General features: G+C 39.3%; 2 protein-coding genes across 3 annotated transcripts in view; both read right to left on the reverse strand.

The window, feature by feature from the left end:
• LOC120730229 (gamma-aminobutyric acid receptor subunit rho-2-like) overlaps nucleotides 1-7,763 on the reverse strand; it is a 28,141-nt gene extending 20,378 nt beyond the window's left edge. The window contains exons 1-3 of the mRNA XM_040026475.1: nucleotides 5,500-7,763; nucleotides 3,429-3,497; nucleotides 2,422-2,528 (exon numbers count right to left, since the gene is read on the reverse strand). Coding sequence (XP_039882409.1) covers nucleotides 2,422-2,528; nucleotides 3,429-3,497; nucleotides 5,500-5,621 — 298 coding nt within the window. The 5' untranslated portion in view covers nucleotides 5,622-7,763. The remainder of the gene's footprint in view (nucleotides 1-2,421; nucleotides 2,529-3,428; nucleotides 3,498-5,499) is intronic.
• Nucleotides 7,764-7,996: 233 nt separating this feature from the next.
• Nucleotides 7,997-20,728, reverse strand: part of ube2j1 (ubiquitin-conjugating enzyme E2, J1) — a 36,041-nt gene continuing 23,309 nt past the window's right edge. For both annotated transcript variants that reach the window (XM_040026591.1, XM_040026585.1), the window contains 3 exons: nucleotides 18,972-19,101; nucleotides 18,303-18,422; nucleotides 7,997-10,901 (listed from right to left, as the gene is read on the reverse strand). In XM_040026591.1, coding sequence (XP_039882525.1) covers nucleotides 10,626-10,901; nucleotides 18,303-18,422; nucleotides 18,972-19,101 — 526 coding nt within the window. In that variant the 3' untranslated portion in view covers nucleotides 7,997-10,625. The remainder of the gene's footprint in view (nucleotides 10,902-18,302; nucleotides 18,423-18,971; nucleotides 19,102-20,728) is intronic.

Below are 20,728 nucleotides of genomic sequence, written 5' to 3' on the forward strand. Positions count from 1 at the left end.
AAGACACGCCCTTTCAGCTGACATAACACTAGATGCCTGCAGAGAAAAAGCCTCAGCTAGCAGTGCTTTTGGAGCAGGATTGCCTAATTTCTGGCTACAGTCAAAGTCCATTTTGAGCCAAACAGAGTGACAAGGAAATAGCGGTGGTCTATCCAGAGGACGAATACGAGTTTTCATGTTCAATAAATTACTGAGAATGTAAAGCAGGTATCCGTTCTTCTTCCAAACATTTATAGACTGATGAGATAGTTGCATGAAGTGTCCTATGTGTGGATTTGCCAACAAATCAAAAGTGCATCATCACTATGCATTCATCATGCTACATTCGTGCTGTGGAAATGTGTTTGATTTCTTATTTTTTGGTATATTTGCCACAAATACATGTTTGAGATCACAAAACAGAGTATGTACAAAATGTGCCACAGTGTTGGCGTGATAGGTTTTCACCCAGGGAACCAGGGTTTGCATTTCCTGTTAGTTTAACTTTTGTTTAAAATTTTAAAAATACATAAACATATATACGTTTTCAGTTACTGTTGCTGTTAGATTGGAGTCATACAACTGTGTAATCTTTTTTGTAAAGATAAGGAAAGTTTAGTCAACTAGTAGACTAACATTTGCTCATTCTAGTGTAAAATTATTAAACAGATTTTATTAGTAGTAGTAACGCATATGCTTTTACAAGTTTGTTTCTTGGGATAAGCCTTTCGTTTTCATTTCTCCATTATCATCAGTAAATTTCAGCTCATGTCATAGGGAAAAATACTTTTGCCGTATGGCCTATGGAGCTCTAAGGACCTTGGAAAGAAAAGCGACTGGACTTCTTTAAGTTTCTTGAAGACATTTCACCTCGTATCCAAAAAGCTTCTTCAGATTTAAGGGCAATTGTTGGAGAGTCCCAGGTATTTAAGCCCTAGTGGGGGTGTCCCACTATTATTGACCCACTGCTAATCCTGTGCCTCAGCACATGTGGGGCTGCTATTTATCTAGTTCTTTTGTGTGCTAAATTGACCAAACCCAAACCAAAAAACCAAACCCCTTCATCAATCTTTCCTTTGTTTCTATCTATTCAAATGGTGCAGTGCGGATTTTAAGGAGTGTCTCCCTACATACATAATGTGATTGATTCTGAAGCATGAGTTCATTTTTAAATACTAATCAACTGCTTTTTATTTTTTCACATATCTAAGATTACAGCTGTAATTTTTCCTAGTCAGCCTTAGTTTTGAGAGCTTGAATTATTATCTTGTCCGTTCACCAGAATAGAGAGAGAAAACACTTTGTCCATTCCATGCTGAACTCTGTGTGGATTAACAACTGTAAATCCACTGTTGGTTGACTGTGCTTAGATTAGACAACTAGGCCTGTGCATTAAGCAGTGATTTTACTCTGCTGCGAACATAGACACAGACAGCTGGAGGAATAATCATTCCTGTTATACTTCTTTGAAGTCTTTGCAACACATGCATATTAAGTGCATTGCATTGCCTGTGGAACATAAAGTCCCCGCTGATGGGGCCGCACATTCCTAAAGAAATTGTCATGCACGTAGATGTCCACTCCAAACCTCATGCTCCATGTCTAATGATGACATTTATGCAAACCTTTGCAGTTCACAGACAATGAAAATGTAACACACAGTAAAACCAGAAAGAAATCCCACTGCAGAGTTCCTCAGAGTGACATTGGTGACATAAAAACCATACCGTCTCAATACTACAAATAGAACCAATCCATACAAGTGTATCTTCCCTGTTTTTTAGACAGTCATGAAGGTGGAGCTACATAAATACATTGCAGATTGATGTCATATGAAATATTCCAAATATTTCACCAAAATGTCTGCTACTGTTCATCTACTAAATGTGTCTCACCACAGTCCAATGGGAGCAGTGCAGGTGCTTTAATTATAAGCACAGAAACCTTATTAGCTCTCCTTATACACTGCTGACAATAAACCTTGTGTACTGTCACACTCTGATATACATTTTAGAAGCAGTTCAAACACTAAACACTTCTTTCATTAGTTACACTGCAGTCGCTACTTTTAAAGCCAGAAGGGACTGCAACAGCTGGTGCACACTTTGACTTCTTCCTCATTTAAATGACTGCACGAGAGTCTCACAGGCGTCACGTGTTAAAGAGCACAAGTGATCATGGAATGTTCTTTCTTTTTTCTTTTTTAAACTAAAGGTTATAAGGGTCAGTCAAGAAGGAAAGAGTCAGAGTGGTATCAACATTGACTTTAGGTTGAACAAAATTTGGAGAAATAGACAGGGAGACTATGTTAGTGAAGCACTGAGCTGACGTATCCAGTTCCCTCTGTAGGTTTTCTATATTTCTCAGAAAACACATGTCTTTAAAGAAATCAAGAACACATTACTCTTATCATGATGGAAATTAGCAGCTATTGGAGCTTACCTGCAAATGCGGGCCTCATGGTGAAATCGTGTTCATCAATGCGCAGGAGGTGGCTGGTCTTTACCTTCCGGCTTTTAGTTCCATCCACAACTTTCTTTGATAGAGGACTGATGACAAAAACCAGACAGAGAAAAAAAAGGGGAACTAAAAGATAGGATTAAGAAGTAGTGAACGTTTGCTAAAAGCAAAAACTGTCAGGTGCCCATGACTCAAATCATTCTTACTCCTCATATTCGTCAGTAAATGATTCCTTCATATTGATCTTTCAATTTAGCAGTGGTGAACAACATCCACAATCCTCACTCATTGCAAAACACATACCACATTTTCTATGAACCCAACAGGCTGATGATTCACAGCTGAACATTTGGGCTAAATTAGAAGGAGACTGCTGTGTGACAAAATAAGTCAATAGTTCAGTTGTGTAACCAGCTTATTATTACTTATTACCTTTATGATTTAAAACTAAATGACCTCTGCCTACATGTGTGAGCTGAACCTGTCACCCTGGTTGCCTAGAAACCTCAACTTCCTAATGTGATAATTTGTCTATACTAGGCCAAACCATCAGCTTTCCTAACTCTGACTAAAGAAAGGACAAAGAAAGTAAAGATGAAATCAAGAAGTAGTACCACATGAGACTCTAAAAGTCGTGTGCTGTTTACTAATGCGGACGTTGTCACCCTTAAACTAGAAAGACTGCTGTTGTTTTATTAATGGTCACAATGATAATTCTGTTAGGAACAAACAACCATTACACTATCCAAACCTCAATAAATAAAATAAAATAATATCTAATATCTTTTCAAACTTTGCTTTTATGACCCGTAATTAATTTGCAAATATTTTTTCTTGAAATTTACAAATGTAATTGTGATTGAGTGTGATGAATACATTTATAATTATAATTATTATTATGGAAAGATTGTGGTCGCAGTTAAAATCAAATGTGAACAATTAATTGCAACATTGGAATGTCGGGCATAAAAGACAAATGTGTTACACACCTGTCCTCCATCCTGGTCTCGGAGCCTGGCCTTACAATAACAACAGTGTCAGGTGTTCCAGCAAGTTCCCTATAAGACATATATTTATATTCAAATGAAAAATATTTAGGAACTTTTGTGCATTAATAAAAAATCAACTAAATTAAATCACACAATATATTGCAAAGTTACAAAATATAACACAATAAATCTAATACATATAAATAGCTCAATTAATAAAGACATTTTACTCTTAAATCTTGTTGGAGGTGAGTTGTTGCAAGTTAAAGTCACACAGTTAAATGCAATGCAAAGGTTGATGGATGCACATTTCTGAATTTTGGTGACAAAATAACACACTATACTAAGTTGCTGTCACTTGTGGTATGAATGGATCAAAACACTTCTAGAGTACCCATAGCCTCACATTCTTAATAAAGTAGTTGAGTTTGCTTTCTGTCTCTCTAGATAAAAGGTACACTGCTTCGTTTTGCTGCAAAATACTCCATTTCAGTGAGTATTTTAGGGCACTCACCCAGAACATCAGGGTGCGTCATTGATAGGTTTTATTAATTTATGAACAACAATGCAGCTCTGTCGCACAGAGGAACTAAACGGATTTTGGTATATACACTGCATGTTTGTCAAGACTGACACTGAATTGCTTTAGACATATGGAGAGGAGCGATGATATGTGTATAGGAAAAGATTGAATGGATGAGCTATTGTGGTGACCCTTATGAGTTGCAACCAACTCTATTTACATATAAAATGAAGGAAGAAAAGCAGTTAGCAAGTGTCCAAATAATTATGACCCACAAACACTGTAAGAGCCCAGTTTGAGGTACAGCAAAAATAAAATTAAAAAACGAGTATTAAAATACCCTGAGAAACTACTGGATGGGCAAAAGGGACACAGGGGAGACACAGGGGAGACACATAGCATGACGGTTTATGACACGACCAGGAACTGAGGGAAACTGGGGGATTAAGTACACATGTGACATAATTAACTGGAGCTGGAACACACAAGAAAACACGAGCTAAATCTGAGAAACAAGACTGAAACTAAGCTGAGCACAAGGCACACAAGACCAGGGACTGGTGGTAAATTAAGACAGGAAGTGCAGAACGTAGACTTGACATGTAAACAGCCAGAGAGAATGCTGATATACAAGAGGGATGCTTGGAAGGAAAAAACACAAAGATGTGATTAAGACAAACTGGACATGAGGGGGAACTAGCTGAGACTAGAAACTAGACTAAAAAATGAGAAGCTGGAAGGAAATCATAACATCATAACTCAGAACTGAATCAAGAACACACAAAAACTGGGGGAAACAGGAACCATGACACATGTGAAATCAGGAATAATCAGCAACAGATCAACAATGAAAAGGAAAACTGAATTATTACGGAAGAAACTAAAGGAAACGTGAGTCTGTAATCAGACGTTACAGGATCAGCATCAGTAACTTGCACAGCTTGTTAGCCAAAGAGATTAAATCCAGGATATAGAGTCATGGAGTGCTCCTGGTAGAGAGCTGACAATCAGCGAACGATAGCAGCCAAATAACAGGCAGAATGATAATTCCTAAAATTCTTGCCCCCCACGGACCCGTTCCTGCTCCCTTCACAGAAGTCCTGATAACTAAAATAACATCTGTATAACACGCTGTATCTCCAAGCATGGTTTTCTTTGCTGTAGATGATTTCACGAAGCTCGAGGACAGCGGATTGCTGTTCTGTGGCTGCTTTTTACGCACGGTTTGGTTGCATAAACACACAATTAGTTACCATGCAAAAATGAACCGGACTGCAAATTGGTAAAATGTATTTAGCCACGGGGAATTTACACTTGAATGCTGTGATTCTATGTGTTCGTAGAAAGAAAGACTAAAGACTTAAATATGCTGTTCAGTGCCACACTAATGTTTTAATATGATGGCTGAACCACGAGTGAATTATCTTGACGTGCAAAAAGATTTACGTCACATTGCTGTTTCATTTCATTTGAGGTTTTTGTTGTTGTTGTTGTTGTTTTTATTTTTATTTTTTTTTACTTTAAAATAAAACGAAACAGAGAACTTACTTTGCTGGCTTATGAGTCCCGGCCGGTGCCGACCACCGTTTTTTCCTACTTCTGTGTTTCCGGCATTCCCCGATCAGACTCACACACAAAACTAGAAGCAGGACCCTGGTGTAACGCGGCATGATGAGTTAGAAGTCCAGCTGAGAGTCGATTAGCGACGTTTTCCTTCCACGCGCAGCACCCTCCGTGAGCCGTACCATGTTTCTGTCTAAAGCAGGAAGACAATCGAGCTTGAGAGTCAAGAGACTGTGGTGAAGGAGTGCGCCAGTTGCTTCGCAGAGAGAGACTGATGGTGAAGACTGAAAAGCGCTGTGATTGGTCATCAAACTCCAGAGGTGCTTTTCGTGGATAGGAGCGCGCAGCTTCAGGACCACATGTAGCGTCACATGAAATAATCAAATATATAAACAAGCACATAAACATAATGAACGCCTGACGAGCTGGGAGTGATCGTTGTATTAATATTAAAAAAAATAACAATGAAAAACAATATTTGCGAGCTACACTCCTTAGATTAATTCCAGTCAGCTGTATGTATGACTGTCCGGCATTTGCGATATCATTTTCAGTTTAGAATAGGAGATATATACATTATAAAATCAGAGGTTTCGCCAAAATCCTCTACTGTCAGTCAGGACATGATTCTCTACAGTAAATTTCTTCCCAGATAATCTGACGTCAACTCAGCACCAAATTTTCGAGCAGTCTTTGTGGGTGTTGAGGACGATGTGCTCTTAAATGATTAGAATGCATTATCCTATCAAGTGTTTGGAGAAACAAACAGATGATGATTTTCTTTAAGCCCGCCCGGGTTCACTACTGCTGCTGCTGCTGCTACTGGCAAGAGTAGATTTTACAATTAGGCAATAAAAACAAGCACAGTAAAAATGGAGGCTGTCCTCCTTAAACAACTTTTCATGTTGTTCAAATGTGAAAAAGAAAAGCCTACAAAAGTCCATGATAGCAGGAGTTGGATCCAAAAACACATTGAATAAAATCAGGATACAGCTGTTTATTCTAACATTGGTATCTGTATTTTTAATTTTCATATGTTGACAGAAATTTGAACACAGTCTCTGTAATTACTTTTACATCTTTATATGACAAGGTTTGATAAGGTTGTATGAAGGCTCGAGGAAGGGGATGCAACACTGTGAAAGAAATACTGTATGTAATACTGATAGAAATGATTCAACACTGGACATCTCTCGGGCAAAGAGAGCCGAGTTTGCAGTATACCATTGTGGAAGAAGCTTCTCCGATGAGAGGTGAAACGTCTTCACGAAACCTAAAGAAGTGCGGTCGCTTTTCTTTCCAAGCTCCTTAGACTACGATGACCTTGATGACCGAGAACCGTCACAGACACAGTGTTGAACATAGAGGAGTTCAATTAACCTTTTTGTAATTCCTTACCTTAACACCAAGTGTTTCATATTTTATACATGACTTTGGCATCCTCGGTGTGATTTTTTTCCGCCCTTATAAATAAAAATAAAAATTGCACTCTAGCTCAGGGGGCGACCACGTGCCATACCGATGAGAGCGGCCGGTCCCGATTCAAGTCCGACCCTTTGCCGCATGTCTTCCCCTTCTCTCTCTGTCGTTTCTTCCCTGTGTCTATCAAATAAAGCTGAAAAAAAAAGTAAATTTTCTGAAAGTAATCATGGCCTGTCATTTCTCTTTACTTAGCTGATTGGTTCTTTCTGATTTTAATCTATAACATACTTTGACCATCATCATGGCATGCATCATAGCTTCACTACAAAAACAGCATCAATTCAATGTCTTTAGAAGACTAAAAACTAGATATCTGATATGTCCTTTGATCATTCACTGTGGAAAACTTCAAAAAGTGGATATTGGGTGAGCTTTTAAAAGGTCGTATCGCTTTACTGTACACTTTGATAGTCATCTGGCTTTAATTTTTTCTGTGTAAAAATAATGTTCATAAAATAATGCCATTTTAATTCTTAAATGTAGGGTATGGCTATCGAATGAAAAAACAAACTTGGTGTTGACGTGTTTTGAATGAAGCATTTAGACATGTTGCATTGATCAAACAACTTTTTTGTCCTGAAGGCCCTGATTCGTTTTTATCAAAATCTTGCAATTTGAGCATGAAGAGCCTGAAAAGCAAGATAATATGCCCAAAGGAAACTGTAACAAGTTTAACAGGCAGTGAAACAATGAGAGAGCATCTATTGATTGTCAGACATTCTGGGATCCAGGGCCTGCACACAACTGCAAGAGGTCAACATGATCATCAGAGTTTGACTTGATGCATGCTCGATCATTCAGGTAAGAAAATCCCAAAAGGTTGATTCTGTTGAATCTGTTGATTCTTCAGTCTCAGCTACTGCAGGTTTCCCCAACCTTATGAACAGTACATTTGCACAATAACTGAAACTAGCCCCCTGATGAACAATGGGCTGTGAGGGGCTAAATAAGGTAATAAATAAGGATAAGACAGAATAAAACTTGGCACATGGCAAACACATTCCTTCATCTGAAATTGATTTATTTTCTGTTTATATCCAAGTACACGAGCTATGGGAATAAAGACAGAAGAGACTGTCATAAAGAAATTCTGACAAAATGCACACTGATAAAAAAAAAACAAAAAACTTGAATGTCTACATGTAATACCTGGACATATGCAGGTATCCGATGCTGCTTGAAGAAGAAAAAGACTACAGAGGCAAATTTGTTCCTGTAGACTGTTGCAACTTCCTTTGACCTATCTGTATGCAGCCAAGACGTTCTACGTATCAGAAAGCTGTCACCTTTGATGTGCAAAGAATACATTTAAATTGCTTCCATGTTCCTCTGAGTCTCACGAGACTGATAAAATTCTAAATCTAAATTGAATCAAAAAGGTTAAATACTAAATGATTGAGACAGTTTCTGAGTCTAAAAACTGGGAAAAATAACTTCAGAGAATGCAAGGCAAACAAAAAATGAATGCAAAGACATGTGCTATGAACACCATGAAACAGCTGGGGTGACAGAAGTACCGAAAGAGGAAAGATACTGAAACAAATGGAATTACAAATCCACAGAAAAGCGAGTTTGTGTTGGAAACAAAGTGTGATGTTGGTGTGATAGGTGAAGAGTCCAGGCAGTTATACTTGTGTTGGAAGTAAGCACTTGGTTGCACGTTTGGCAGACGTTTATGAAGACACTGTCTTGTTTGAGCAAGTAATCCTTAAAATGACATCACCAATAAACATTGCTATGGTAATAAGATTTCAAAGCTGTCTACCCTGATCATGTTCTTCAGTAAACATGCATTTAGCTGATACTGGATCAGTCACACAGGATTACTAGGAAGCTTTACACTCCAGGCTCTATTTTGGTGGCAGCACAACATATAACAAATGCTTCAGCACAAAGCAGGTAGTGTTCTGATGGAAATGTGTCTTAAATGTTTCTGTGTACAAGACATTAGACACTTCAGCCACTAAAAGACCTTTGACCCCTTAACATCTAGTATATCATATTTCCCAGATTGTTCAACAAATTTTCGGACAATTCTTTTAGGCTTTAAAGGGTTAAAGTTTAGAGGAAAAGAAAGCATAATCCTAAACCTCACTTTGAAAGAATTCATCAATTTTTAACCCCATTTCCAAAAAAGTAACAATTAATTTAAACTCTATATTTAAATGAAAATAGTACAAAGACAACATCCAATAATGACAGTGAAGAAACATAACACTCGAGGCTTTTACTATGGAGCTATAGTGCTATGACAACTTGTGAAGAATGTGGTTTACCATTGTTGTGCTGAATAATTAATATTGTGATTGACTTAAAATACTTACTGAAAGCAAGTGTTGCTAATTTCTACACATGCCTTCACCAATTCTGGTGCACGTTACCAAAATCCTGTGCACTAGTGTGCAATACAAGCACAAGTTCGCAATACAAGCACAAGTTCCTCTGCCTTTAGCCTTTAGTTATATACCTGAACTTTTACTGCAGATATCCTTTCTAATATTTACTATTTGGTTGTTTTGTTTAGTATTTTCTTGCTGGAATACGCAATGCCTTAGCTAAGGGTTATCATCTTATCAGTAGCACAAGTTGCTAACAAAATCTTTAGATGCACTGATAATTCAGTATTAATTGGATCTTCACAGACAACTTTGTATAAGATGAGTATAAATTTATTGTATTTGGGGGAAATCAAGAAAAAAATCTCAGTTTAAACAATTTAAATACTCTTTTTGTATTCTTTTCAAATAAATACACAGACAAAAATGACAGTGATTATAGCACAGGATATCGGTACAGGTATCAGTAAAAGACACTATACCTTTAAAGGAATAGACTGCGTTATAGTCCACTTTTTTTAACATGTCCACTCTGTTGTACTGTATTTAGATTAATTTATGAAATTTAGTTTTTTAATATTTGTCTTGGTCCTTGTTTGAACTACTGATGTTTTACAGTGTACGGAAAGCTTCTACATCAGTCTATTAAATCCCCACAGTCACCTAAAAGTAGCAGGACACATGGTGATGCAGCTGCAGCTTCTGCTATTCAGATTGGTCTGAATGCCCCCGTGCAATTAAAACAATTGTCCACATTAACTTTGTGCTTGTTGTTAGCCTTAAACCATTAAAACAGAGCCCTGTGCACTGTGACCAAGCTGACCTTGCAGGACGATAAAACACATGATAATAGCACATGTAATTTGTGCAGATGCTTTCTTGATCAAATAATTAGTATGAGACAACAACTGCGCCTGATCCTATGTTGTTGTCATTTTACGTTACTCTGTTATTTCAATATTGGAAACAGTCAGCAGCTGTAAGATAGACAATTTCTATGGAAGGGGACATGTTGTGTGTGTGTGGTTTAACAGGTCACAAACAATGAAGTTTCCCATTCACAAAAATTCAAGATGCTCTGGAAAGTAAAATTCACATTAAATTAAAGACACCCTGGAGGTGTTCTAGCGATTAGAGGAATGAAAGTTCCCCCTAAGTGGAGGCTGAACCCTCTGTGGACAGGCAGGGAGGACAGCTGTAGTCACTGTTAGCCACTGCCTCACCTCTGGTTCTGCTTTAGCTAATTAAAGTTCTGTGGAGTTGGTAGTACGAGCGGTTGACTCAGGAGGAAGGTCACAAATCATAGTCAAACTTGTACTCATGTGCAAGGTAGATCCTGCGGAAGATGAGTGCAGCCAAAGCCAGAGTGAGCACCACAATGAGAACTGCAGAGCCTGTGTGGCTTTCATCCTGAGGCTGATGAATTGGTGTGAAAACTGCTCTGCTGGCTGCTGACTCTCTTTGGGTCTGTTGGGCGCGACGTTGCCTGGGGCTGAGAGGACGATCGGAACTTGTGGAGGTTGTAGGGGTCTGAAGTGCTTCCGCTCTTGTGGACTGAGAAGCCTCTACCTGTGGAAGAGGATCTCAGTGTAAGCATCACTAAGACAACGACATTAGTCATCTCATTAGTTACATTTCTGGCTGTTTGGCTGTTTCCTCAGTAAATGTCTGAAACTCACTTATTTTATAGACCTTTTCTACTAAGCTTTTAAGCTTTTGTTCTTCTGTCTTTAAAATGCTTTGAACCACTTTTAGGAGCTAAATTTTGCCTGTCCTTTAGGTCAAGCAGCTTTGGTCGGTCGCAGCAGCAGACTACAATGTTAAAAATGAGTGTTTGAAATAACACACTAAGGACAGTACAGTGACACAGCAGTTAGCACTATCGCCTCACAGCAAGAAGGGTTTGAATGGGTTGAAATACACTGGCCACGGGCTTTTTCTCGGAGACATGGGTGAATGTAAATTGCCAATAGGTGTGAATGTGAGTGCGAATGGTTGTCTGTCTTTCTGCGTTGGCCTTGACAAAGACTGGTGACCTGGTTGATCTGTTCCGTCCTTCATCCTGTCTTCTTTCTCTCACCCCAACCGTCGCGGCAGATGGCCCCGCCCCTCCCTGAGCCTGGTTCTGTCGGAGGTTTATTCCTGTTAAAAGGGAGTTTTTCCTTCCCACTGTCGCCAAAGTGCTTGCTCATAGGGGGTCATCTGATTGTTGGGTTTCTCTCTGTATGTATTATTATAGGGTCTACCTTACAATATAAAGCACATCGAGGTGACTGTAGTTGTGATTTGGCGCTGTATAAATTTACAAGGAGCATTTAAAATGCTTTCCAGTTAGGGACATGGGAGAGTGCACAGTAGACATCTACACATGTATGCACCTAAACACAAACAAATATGACAAAGACCAAAGCAGAAATGTTATTAGTTTACACAGAACTAAAGCAGCTTTAGGTGTGCTGTAATTTCCTGTTAATAACCTAGTGACTCTCATATCTGTTGCTGAAGTTCCCATAAATTGCGGCACTTGTAGGTTACTTTGCTTTCACTGTTCTGTCCAGTTCATCCCAAACCAGGGTTTAAGTCTGGAGACTGTGCTGGCTACTTCATGTTTTTAAGCTTACCATCTTGTTCTTGTTTACTGAGGTAGGTCTGACATAGCTTGGACTTATATTTTGGGTCATTATCTTGCTGTGGGATCAAATCACTCCACATTCTCTATTGTTCCCTGATTGCACCGTATTTGAATTACTGTGCAGAGGTTTGGGGCAATACTTACAAATGTTCGCTATCATCAATCTTTATATTACAAAAAAGGGCTATAAGGATAATCCATAAAACTGGTTACAGAGATCATACAAATCCACTATTCTTAAAATCAAAAATTCTAAAATTCACAGATCTGGTTCATTTTCTCACTGCACAAATTATATATAAAGCAATAAATAACCTGCTTCCTGACAATATTCTAAAAATGTTTTCTAAAAGGGAACGGGGATACAATTTGAGGGGGGAATTAAATTTAAAACATCCTCGTATCCGTACAACATTAAAAAGTTTTTGCATCTCTGTGTGTGGAGTGAAGCTGTGGAACAGACTAAGTAAAGATATGAAGCAATGTCCAAGCATGGCACAGTTTAAAAAGCGGTTTAAGGATATGGTTTATTTATTTATATATATAAAAATGTGTATATGTGCGTATATGTATTACTAGGATGATTTATAATATATATAAAATGTATATATAATATATAGTATATGCTCCGGAACGAGCAGTTGTCGCTGTAGGATGACTCAAGCTGTAGCAAGTGACGGACATCGATTCCGATACACTACCGGCTATAGCAATACATTGGAAGTCTTCGGATGGAGATTGTCGGATGTAACAAGAGGGGAGGTATCATGAGGGGATTGAACACCAAGCACATAGGACATAGTTACATACCTGGGATCCCACAGGCAAATGGGACCATGAAGAGCGCGAAGCTGCACCACCAATACCTGAAGGGTCAGGCAGTCCTGAGAGTCAGCTGAATGGTAAGACAGATCCGGGCCTCAACACGTACGCCCTGCCCGTGATCAGGTACCCTGCTGGGGTAATAGGCTGGCCAAAGGAGGAGATAGAAGCCACTGACATAAAGACAAGAAAGCTCCTTACCATGCATGGAGGGTTTCACCCCAAGTCCAGCACCCTGAGGCTGTACGCTAAGCGGAAGGAAGGGGGCCGGGGACTGGTGAGTGTCAGCACCACAGTCCAGGATGAGACAAGGAACATCCAAGAATACATTGGGAAGATGGCCCCAACTGACCTAGTGCTCAGTGAATACCTCAGGCAGCAGAAACCCAAGAAAGAGGAGGGAGACGAGGAACCATCATGGAAGGACAGGCCCCTGCACGGTATGTACCACCGGCAGATAGAGGAGGTGGCTGATATCCAGAAATCCTACCAGTGGCTGGACAAAGCTGGACTGAAAGACAGCACAGAGGCACTAATCATGGCAGCACAAGAACAAGCTCTGAGTACAAGATCCATAGAGGCTGGGGTCTATCACACCAGGCAAGACCCCAGGTGCAGGCTGTGTAAAGATGCCCCAGAGACAATCCAGCACATAACAGCAGGGTGCAAGATGCTAGCAGGCAAGGCATACATGGAACGCCACAACCAAGTGGCCGGCATAGTGTACAGGAACATCTGTGCCGAGTATAACCTGGAAGTCCCGAGGTCAAAATGGGAGATGCCCCCAAGGGTGGTGGAGAATGACCGAGCTAAGATCCTGTGGGACTTCCAGATACAGACGGACAAAATGGTGGTGGCTAACCAACCGGACATAGTGGTGGTAGACAAACAGAAGAAGACGGCCGTAGTGATCGATGTAGCGGTTCCGAATGACAGCAATATCAGGAAGAAGGAACACGAGAAGCTGGAGAAATACCAAGGGCTCAGAGAAGAGCTCGAGAGGATGTGGAGGGTGAAGGTAACGGTGGTCCCCATGGTAATCGGAGCACTAGGTGCGGTGACTCCCAAGCTAGGCGAGTGGCTCCAGCAGATCCCGGGAATCATGGAGATCTCGTCCAGAGAGCGCAGTTGGGACAGCTAGATACTGCGAGGACCCTAAGCTCCCAGCTTGTAGAGAACCGAGTTGGGATAAATAAGCGGGGCGGAGGTGTTTTTTATATATGTATTTATTAAATTACCATACATATCTGCACGGGTTTCTGGTCTATGAACTAGAATGTGGAAAGGGGTGGGATTAAATAAGTTATGGTTGCTGCGCCTTTTGAACATGACGTTATTTGGAGTTGTGTTTGCTCGTTTTTTCCCCTTTTGTTTTGCCTCGCTTCGTTCATTTGTCTCTTTTAATTCTATTTTGTTGTACTTTTTCAACATGTTCAAAATAAAGATTCAATCAATCAATCCTGATCAACTAGGCACATACCAGAGGGTATTACATGGCGCTGCAGAATGCAGTGGTAGCCGTTTTGGTTCAGGGTGCCTCTCACTCTGAATAAATCACCAACCCTGGATCAAGCAAAACAGCCCCAGACATCACACTTCCTCCTCCATGCTGAAACTACATGGTTTAGCAAAATGGAAATTTGAAGCGTAATCCTAAATTAGAGATAGTGTCTGTCTCCCGAATCCAAACTGGAAGCTGGTTTCATAGAAGACAGGCCTGAAAACTGAAGGCTCTCCCTCCCATTCTACTTTCAAATACTGTAGGCACAACAAGTAAGCCTGCAGTGTGAGAGCGAAGTGCTCTAGTGGGGTGATATAGTGCTATAAAGGTCATTTAGATAAGATGAGGCCTGATTATTTAAGACCTTGTATGTGAGGAGCAGGATTTTGAATTCAATTCTGGATTTAACAGGGAGCCAATGAAGGGAAGCCAAAACAGGAGAAATCTTCTCTGTGTTTCTAGTCCCTGTCAGGACTCTAGCTGCAGCATTTTGGATTAACTGAAGGCGTTCCAGGGAGTTTTTGGACATCCTGATAATAATGAATTACAGTAGTCCAGCCTGGAAGTAATAAATGCATCAGCTAGTTTTTCAGCGTCACTCTGAGAGAGGATATTTCTAATTTTAGAGATCTTGCTCAAATGGAAGAAAGCAGTCTTACATATTTGTTTAATATGTGCGTTGAAGGACATATTGTAGTCAAAATCACTCCAAGATTGCTCACAGTGGGCTACTTTCAGTCATTGTTCAAAGGTACTGTAAGGTTGGGGAAACCTGCAGTCAGCTGAGACTGAAGAAGTCACCTGGATGAGTGGCAAAACGTTTCTCCCACTGAATACGCTACATCCAGATGAACAGAATCAAGTTTTAGGGATTTCCTTGCCTGGATGATTGAGCATGCATCAAGATGCTATAGTTAACAGTTTAACTATTGCCAGCTTGAAGACCTGTAGTACATAGCCAATTAATAGGTTGATTACATTGAAGACTGAAGCACTAATTAATGTTAGAACATTTTTTGAGCAGGAATGGGATCTAAAAGAAATGATGATGGCTGGGAGGGAGTAATTCCCTGAGTTAACTCAGAAAGATCAATTGGAGAAAAAGACTAAATGAATATCAATGGTACTGAAAGTAGTTGTACATAATGTTATCTTTGTGAGATTATTATGAGTCCTTTTTTCTCTAATGGTTAAAATTTTATTTGTGAAGAAGTTCATGAAGTCATTACTAGTTAATGTTAAAGGAATGGTTGATTCAACAGAGCTCTGACTTTTTGACAGCCTGACTACAGTGCTGAAGAGAAACCTAGGGTTGTTCTTATTTTCTTCAATCAGTGATGAATAGTAAGATGTTCTAGCTTTATGGAGGGCTTTCTTATAAAGCAACAAACTATTTCTCCAGGCTAAATGACGATCTGCCAGATTTGTGACACGCCATTTCCTCTCCAGCCTACAAGTCATCACCTTTAAGGTGCGCATTAGAGAGTTATACCAGAGAGTTGAAAGTAGTTTTAATTTGAGGCTCTCTTTTTCACAGGAGCTACAGTATCCAGAGTCGTATGCAGTGAAGAAATAAAATTATTAACAAGATAATCGACCTCTGTTGGACTAACGTTCAAGTAACCGCGCTGCACATGGCATTGTAGAAGATAACAGTGGATGAATTTATCCCCACTGCTGTGTAATACATTATTATAAATTAAAATGTTATTAGGAAAAAAAAAATCAGAGAAAAGGTTTTCAGGAAATGTTATTAAATACTCAGTTTCTCTGCTATATATCATAAAAAGATCTAGAAGTGTGATTAAAGTGGAGAGTGGGTTCTTCTACATTTTGATAAAAGCCAATTGAGTCTAATAATAGAATAAATGTTTTTAGCATCTACAGTACATGAATGTTAAAATCACCAACAGTAATTATTTTATCTGAGACGAGCACTAAATCAGATAACAAGTCTGAGAAATCAGACAGAAACTGTGTAAGGCCCAGGTGGACGATAGATGATCACAAATAAAACTGGTTTTCAACAGGCCTTCAAATATATTAAAACTCTGAGTCTGATTAATAAGCTGGAGTGTCACCACACCGCCTCCTCAGCCTGTGCTTTGAAGATTCGGAAAATTAGTATAACTCGGGGTTCATTTAAACTAACATAATCCTCCTCGTCTAACCAGGTTTCTGTAAAGCAGAAAAAAATCAATTTGTTATTAAATTTTTAATTAATGTACTAATTAATGTGCCTGTTTAATAATCCACATTTTTGCTTCAGTCTTTGGTTGAGTCGTGGATACCATGTTGTTCTTTTTTTGTGATTTTTTTATGTTTAAATAGTTTTTTTTGCATATTTTTGTCTGGATGCATTGATGATGATCATTTATCATCATCAGCAGCATAGAGGCAGTGTGGAATGCCAGCCTGTCTGATTCTGCAGTTTTAACCCCCCCCCCAATTCTAGCAGCAGATGGTGAGTACTATTTTTGATATGTCCCTCCTTAGTTTATCCTAACGCAGCAGCACTGATCTAAGTTGACCCTCCACAGTGCTCCTTCACACTCAGTCTCTGTGCTTCTGTGGGTAGCAGCTGGCACCAAAATCAATCCTCTTAGGCAACAAAGCTCACCCATATCACAACTTATGAAGAGAAGCCATGGTATCACAGGCTTTAAGCTACGATGACACATCTTCTACAATGTTAAACACGAGTGTTTAAAATGACACACTGGATGGACAGTACAGTGACATAGTGATTAGCACTATAACCTCACAGCAAGAAGTGTTTGAATGGGTTGAAGCTCACTATCTGGCCACGGGCCTTTTCTCAGAGACATGCAGTTAATGGGGAGAATCTAAATTGCCTATAGGTGTGAATGTGAGTGCGCTGTCTTTCTGTGTTGGTCTTCACAAAGACTGGTGATCTATTCAGGGTAGTACCCTGCCTCTCACCTTATAACAGCTGGGACAGCCCCTCCACAATGGATAAGTGGAATATGGATGAATTGCATGGCTAGATTACGTGAAAAACATGAATTATAACCTGACAGCTTTATGTACTGTTTTACGTAAATGTTAAAAATGGACTGGACTAAATACAAAAGTTGTTCTTGCAAACATTTGACAATACTTTTAACTATGAAACATGAGAATACATTTTAGCCGAAACTGAATTTTAAACTGACATTTTTTTTTTTCAGCTATACTATACTACTACTCTATATCAAATGTTTATATATATTATATTATTCTATATGTGATATGACATACTGGGAGAGATGGCACTGTTTTGTGCTGATGCCACAACCTGTGCTAATAGTGCAAATTATAGACAAAATGTATTTATTAAAACTATGATTTAAAATTTTGTACTTCCTTGGATAAACAACTGCTCCAGAACACACATGAAAGTTAGCAAATGAATGTAATGTAAAAAATAAAATAAATGTGGTGCTTGCAGCCAGTTTTATGCCGAAAATCTACTTTGTTATGTGTTCAATATAAGTTACAATGGAGTTTTACTCAGGTTAAAAGAATGATACCCTCTGTACAATCCCTATGGTAAATTGTTGTTTCACCTTCAAAGACTCCCAGTCATGGCAGTTTTTGGAATCACCTGCCAACAGTTATGGAAGATTATGGGATCATAATGTAAAGCAATGTAAAGGGTGAAAAAGTCTTCAAAGGGAGTAAGACACTGGACACTGGTTAAACAAATCTCTTCATTTGGGCAGAGTGGGGCTGAATCTCATGTGAAGAAAACAAATCATCATTGTTTTATTTTTAGCAAGCACATGTCTGTGCTTGTCTGGTGGGAGGAATTAACAACAGGGAGAAGAGACAATTCAGAGGACTCAACTCTGTAAACATCTGGTTTCCTAGCCGACTTTATGCATGTATCATGCATGTAGAATAAAATAAAACAAAACCACTGGGATGGATAACTCTGTAGGTGGTGAGCTGGCTGCAGGTTATGTACTGTCTTGTGTAAAACAAGAGTGGTAAAAAAAAAAAAAATACCTACCTGTTCGGCCTGGTCTTTTTCAGCTTCTTGGCTTGCAGAGGAGGGTCCCTGGGTGTGGGTTGAAGGTTCACTTTCTCCTCCTTCATTCTCACTAGATTCTCTGGATAAACTGGACTCTGCCTGCATAAACACAGTCAATTTATGTAATCTACACCATGCCTTGCGTTTTGTAATGGGGCCAGACCTCAAATCTATATATTCATCCTACATTCTTCCAGTAGCGGATTTTTAAAGGTCAAGCTCATAATTTAATTTTAATTCTCATCCTGCATAGTTCTCAAACAAAAGATATGTAAAAATAAGGGGCATGCCTATTGCGCTACTGCAAAACATTGGTGAGAACTATCTTAATAGGTATTTGCTAAATTATGCACTGACTTTATAATCTTTGTAGTGGGATTATGTTAGCTTCCATTCCAATGTTCAATAATGAATGGTTAACACAATGAACAGTGCTTTTGGCCCATCTGCTCTGTGGTTCTAATAAATAAAGGCTCTGGATATAATCTGTGGAGTTCCAGTATTCTCAATATAATTATGGAAAGTTGTGATACGAGTTAAACAATTATTATCAAAATCAGCTTTGTTATGAATTGTCATGCACAGAGAAAATATAAAACAAAAGAACTATGAATTTAACCCGCCTCATGTAACAGCCAGAGTTTGTACCTTAAAGTTGATTTGCTGAGCCAGTTCTTTAGCCGTATGGTCTTCAGCACCAGGGTTGCTATTGGGGGTTAGATCCAGGAGGGCAGAGCGCATGGTACAGCCACAGGTCTCACAGCAGAAGTCCTGGGACCTGTCAGAGAACAGGTGGCATGTGGTGATGTCATCTTGCCACAAGGACTTGTTTGAGTTTCACACTTGGAACCTTCTAGATAATGATCGTGAATAAAATTGAATTCACTCCATGACTGATCAACCTACTACAGCAGGAACTCAAAACGGTACTCTCTATGGGCCCTACATGCCGATACACATGCCCTATGAAATCAAGGTATGCTCCTAATGAGATCACGGGTGGTGTCCTGGGGGATCTCCTCCCAGATCTGGACCAGGGCATAACTGAGCTCCTGGATGGTCTCAGGTACAACGCGGCAACTTCAGATGGACAACAAAATAATGTCCCAGAGGTGTTCTGTTTGATTTAGGTCACACAAGCATGGGGAAGAGTGAATAGTATCAATTCCTGGAATAACCATTTTTGCCAAGTGAGGCTGGGGATTGAATCCTCTGGATAAACCCAGGACCCATCCAAGGATTTCATCCCGATACCAGCAGCAGTCAGGGCGCTGTTGTCTAGCCTGTGGAAGTCTGTGACCACTGACTCACCACTGTATGGGTCATGGTAGTTAGGGGCAGCTCAGCACGCCTCAAATCAGACAGTTACTAGAACATTGTCTGCTCAACCATTTCCAATTTGCATAAAAATGTTTGGCTCAAAGTTTGGACATATATAATGCATGTTGGGAAAGTTTAGCTTCATAGATAATTCAAGATATAAATTGTTTTTGGAAAAATGGCCCATCGACACACTTTTAAACAATTTTTTTACCTATTGAAATCACATTGCAATGTTAAACATGAATATATAAAAAATAAAGGCCTGAAATTTTCACTGGTGTTTCTTACCACCAAAATGAATCAGGTGTGTAATTTTCGATAGATGCATTAAAAATTGTCTCAATATTGGCTCGTAAACATATGAAAAGAAGCCCAATGCTCCTGCTGGACTATCTGAGGACACACTAATATAAGAAAAGGCAAAAACCCCCAAAACAACTGGCGGCAATTTCTAAATAAACACAGTTCACAATATTGCAAGATAAAACATGTAGAATCCTTTTTACCATGAAATTCCTAGTCACACAAATTAAGAAAATGCCATTTAACTTTCAAGCTGGCTGTAGCAAATATGACAAGTTGTACCACAAAAACAAAAATAGTTTAAAACCTGAGTCACTACATCTGAAATCACTAAAGTTTTAGAACATTTTCTGTTAAACCATCTTCAATTTGCCTAAAATTGTTGACATCCAAGGTTTGGATATACAGGGTGGGCCATTTATATGGATACACCGTAATAAAATGGGAATGGTTGGTGATATTAAAGTCCTGTTTGTGGCACATTAGTATATGTGAGGGGGCAAGCTCCTCAAGATGGGTGGTGACCATAGTGGCTAGTTAGAAGTCGGCCATCTTGGATACAACTTTTGTTTTTCCAGTAGGAAGAGGGCCATGTGACACATCAAACTTATTGGTAATGTCACAAGAAAAACAATGGTGTGCTTGGTTTCAACGTAACTTTATTCTTTCATGAGTTATTTACAAGTTTCTGACCACTTGCAAAATGTGTTCAATGTGCTGCCCATTGTGTTGGATTGTCAGTGCAACCCTCTTCTCTCACTCTTCACACACTGATAGCA

Source organism: Simochromis diagramma, unplaced genomic scaffold (genome assembly GCF_900408965.1).
Source record: "Simochromis diagramma unplaced genomic scaffold, fSimDia1.1 OVJJ01000746.1, whole genome shotgun sequence".
Lineage (NCBI taxonomy): Eukaryota > Metazoa > Chordata > Actinopteri > Cichliformes > Cichlidae > Simochromis > Simochromis diagramma.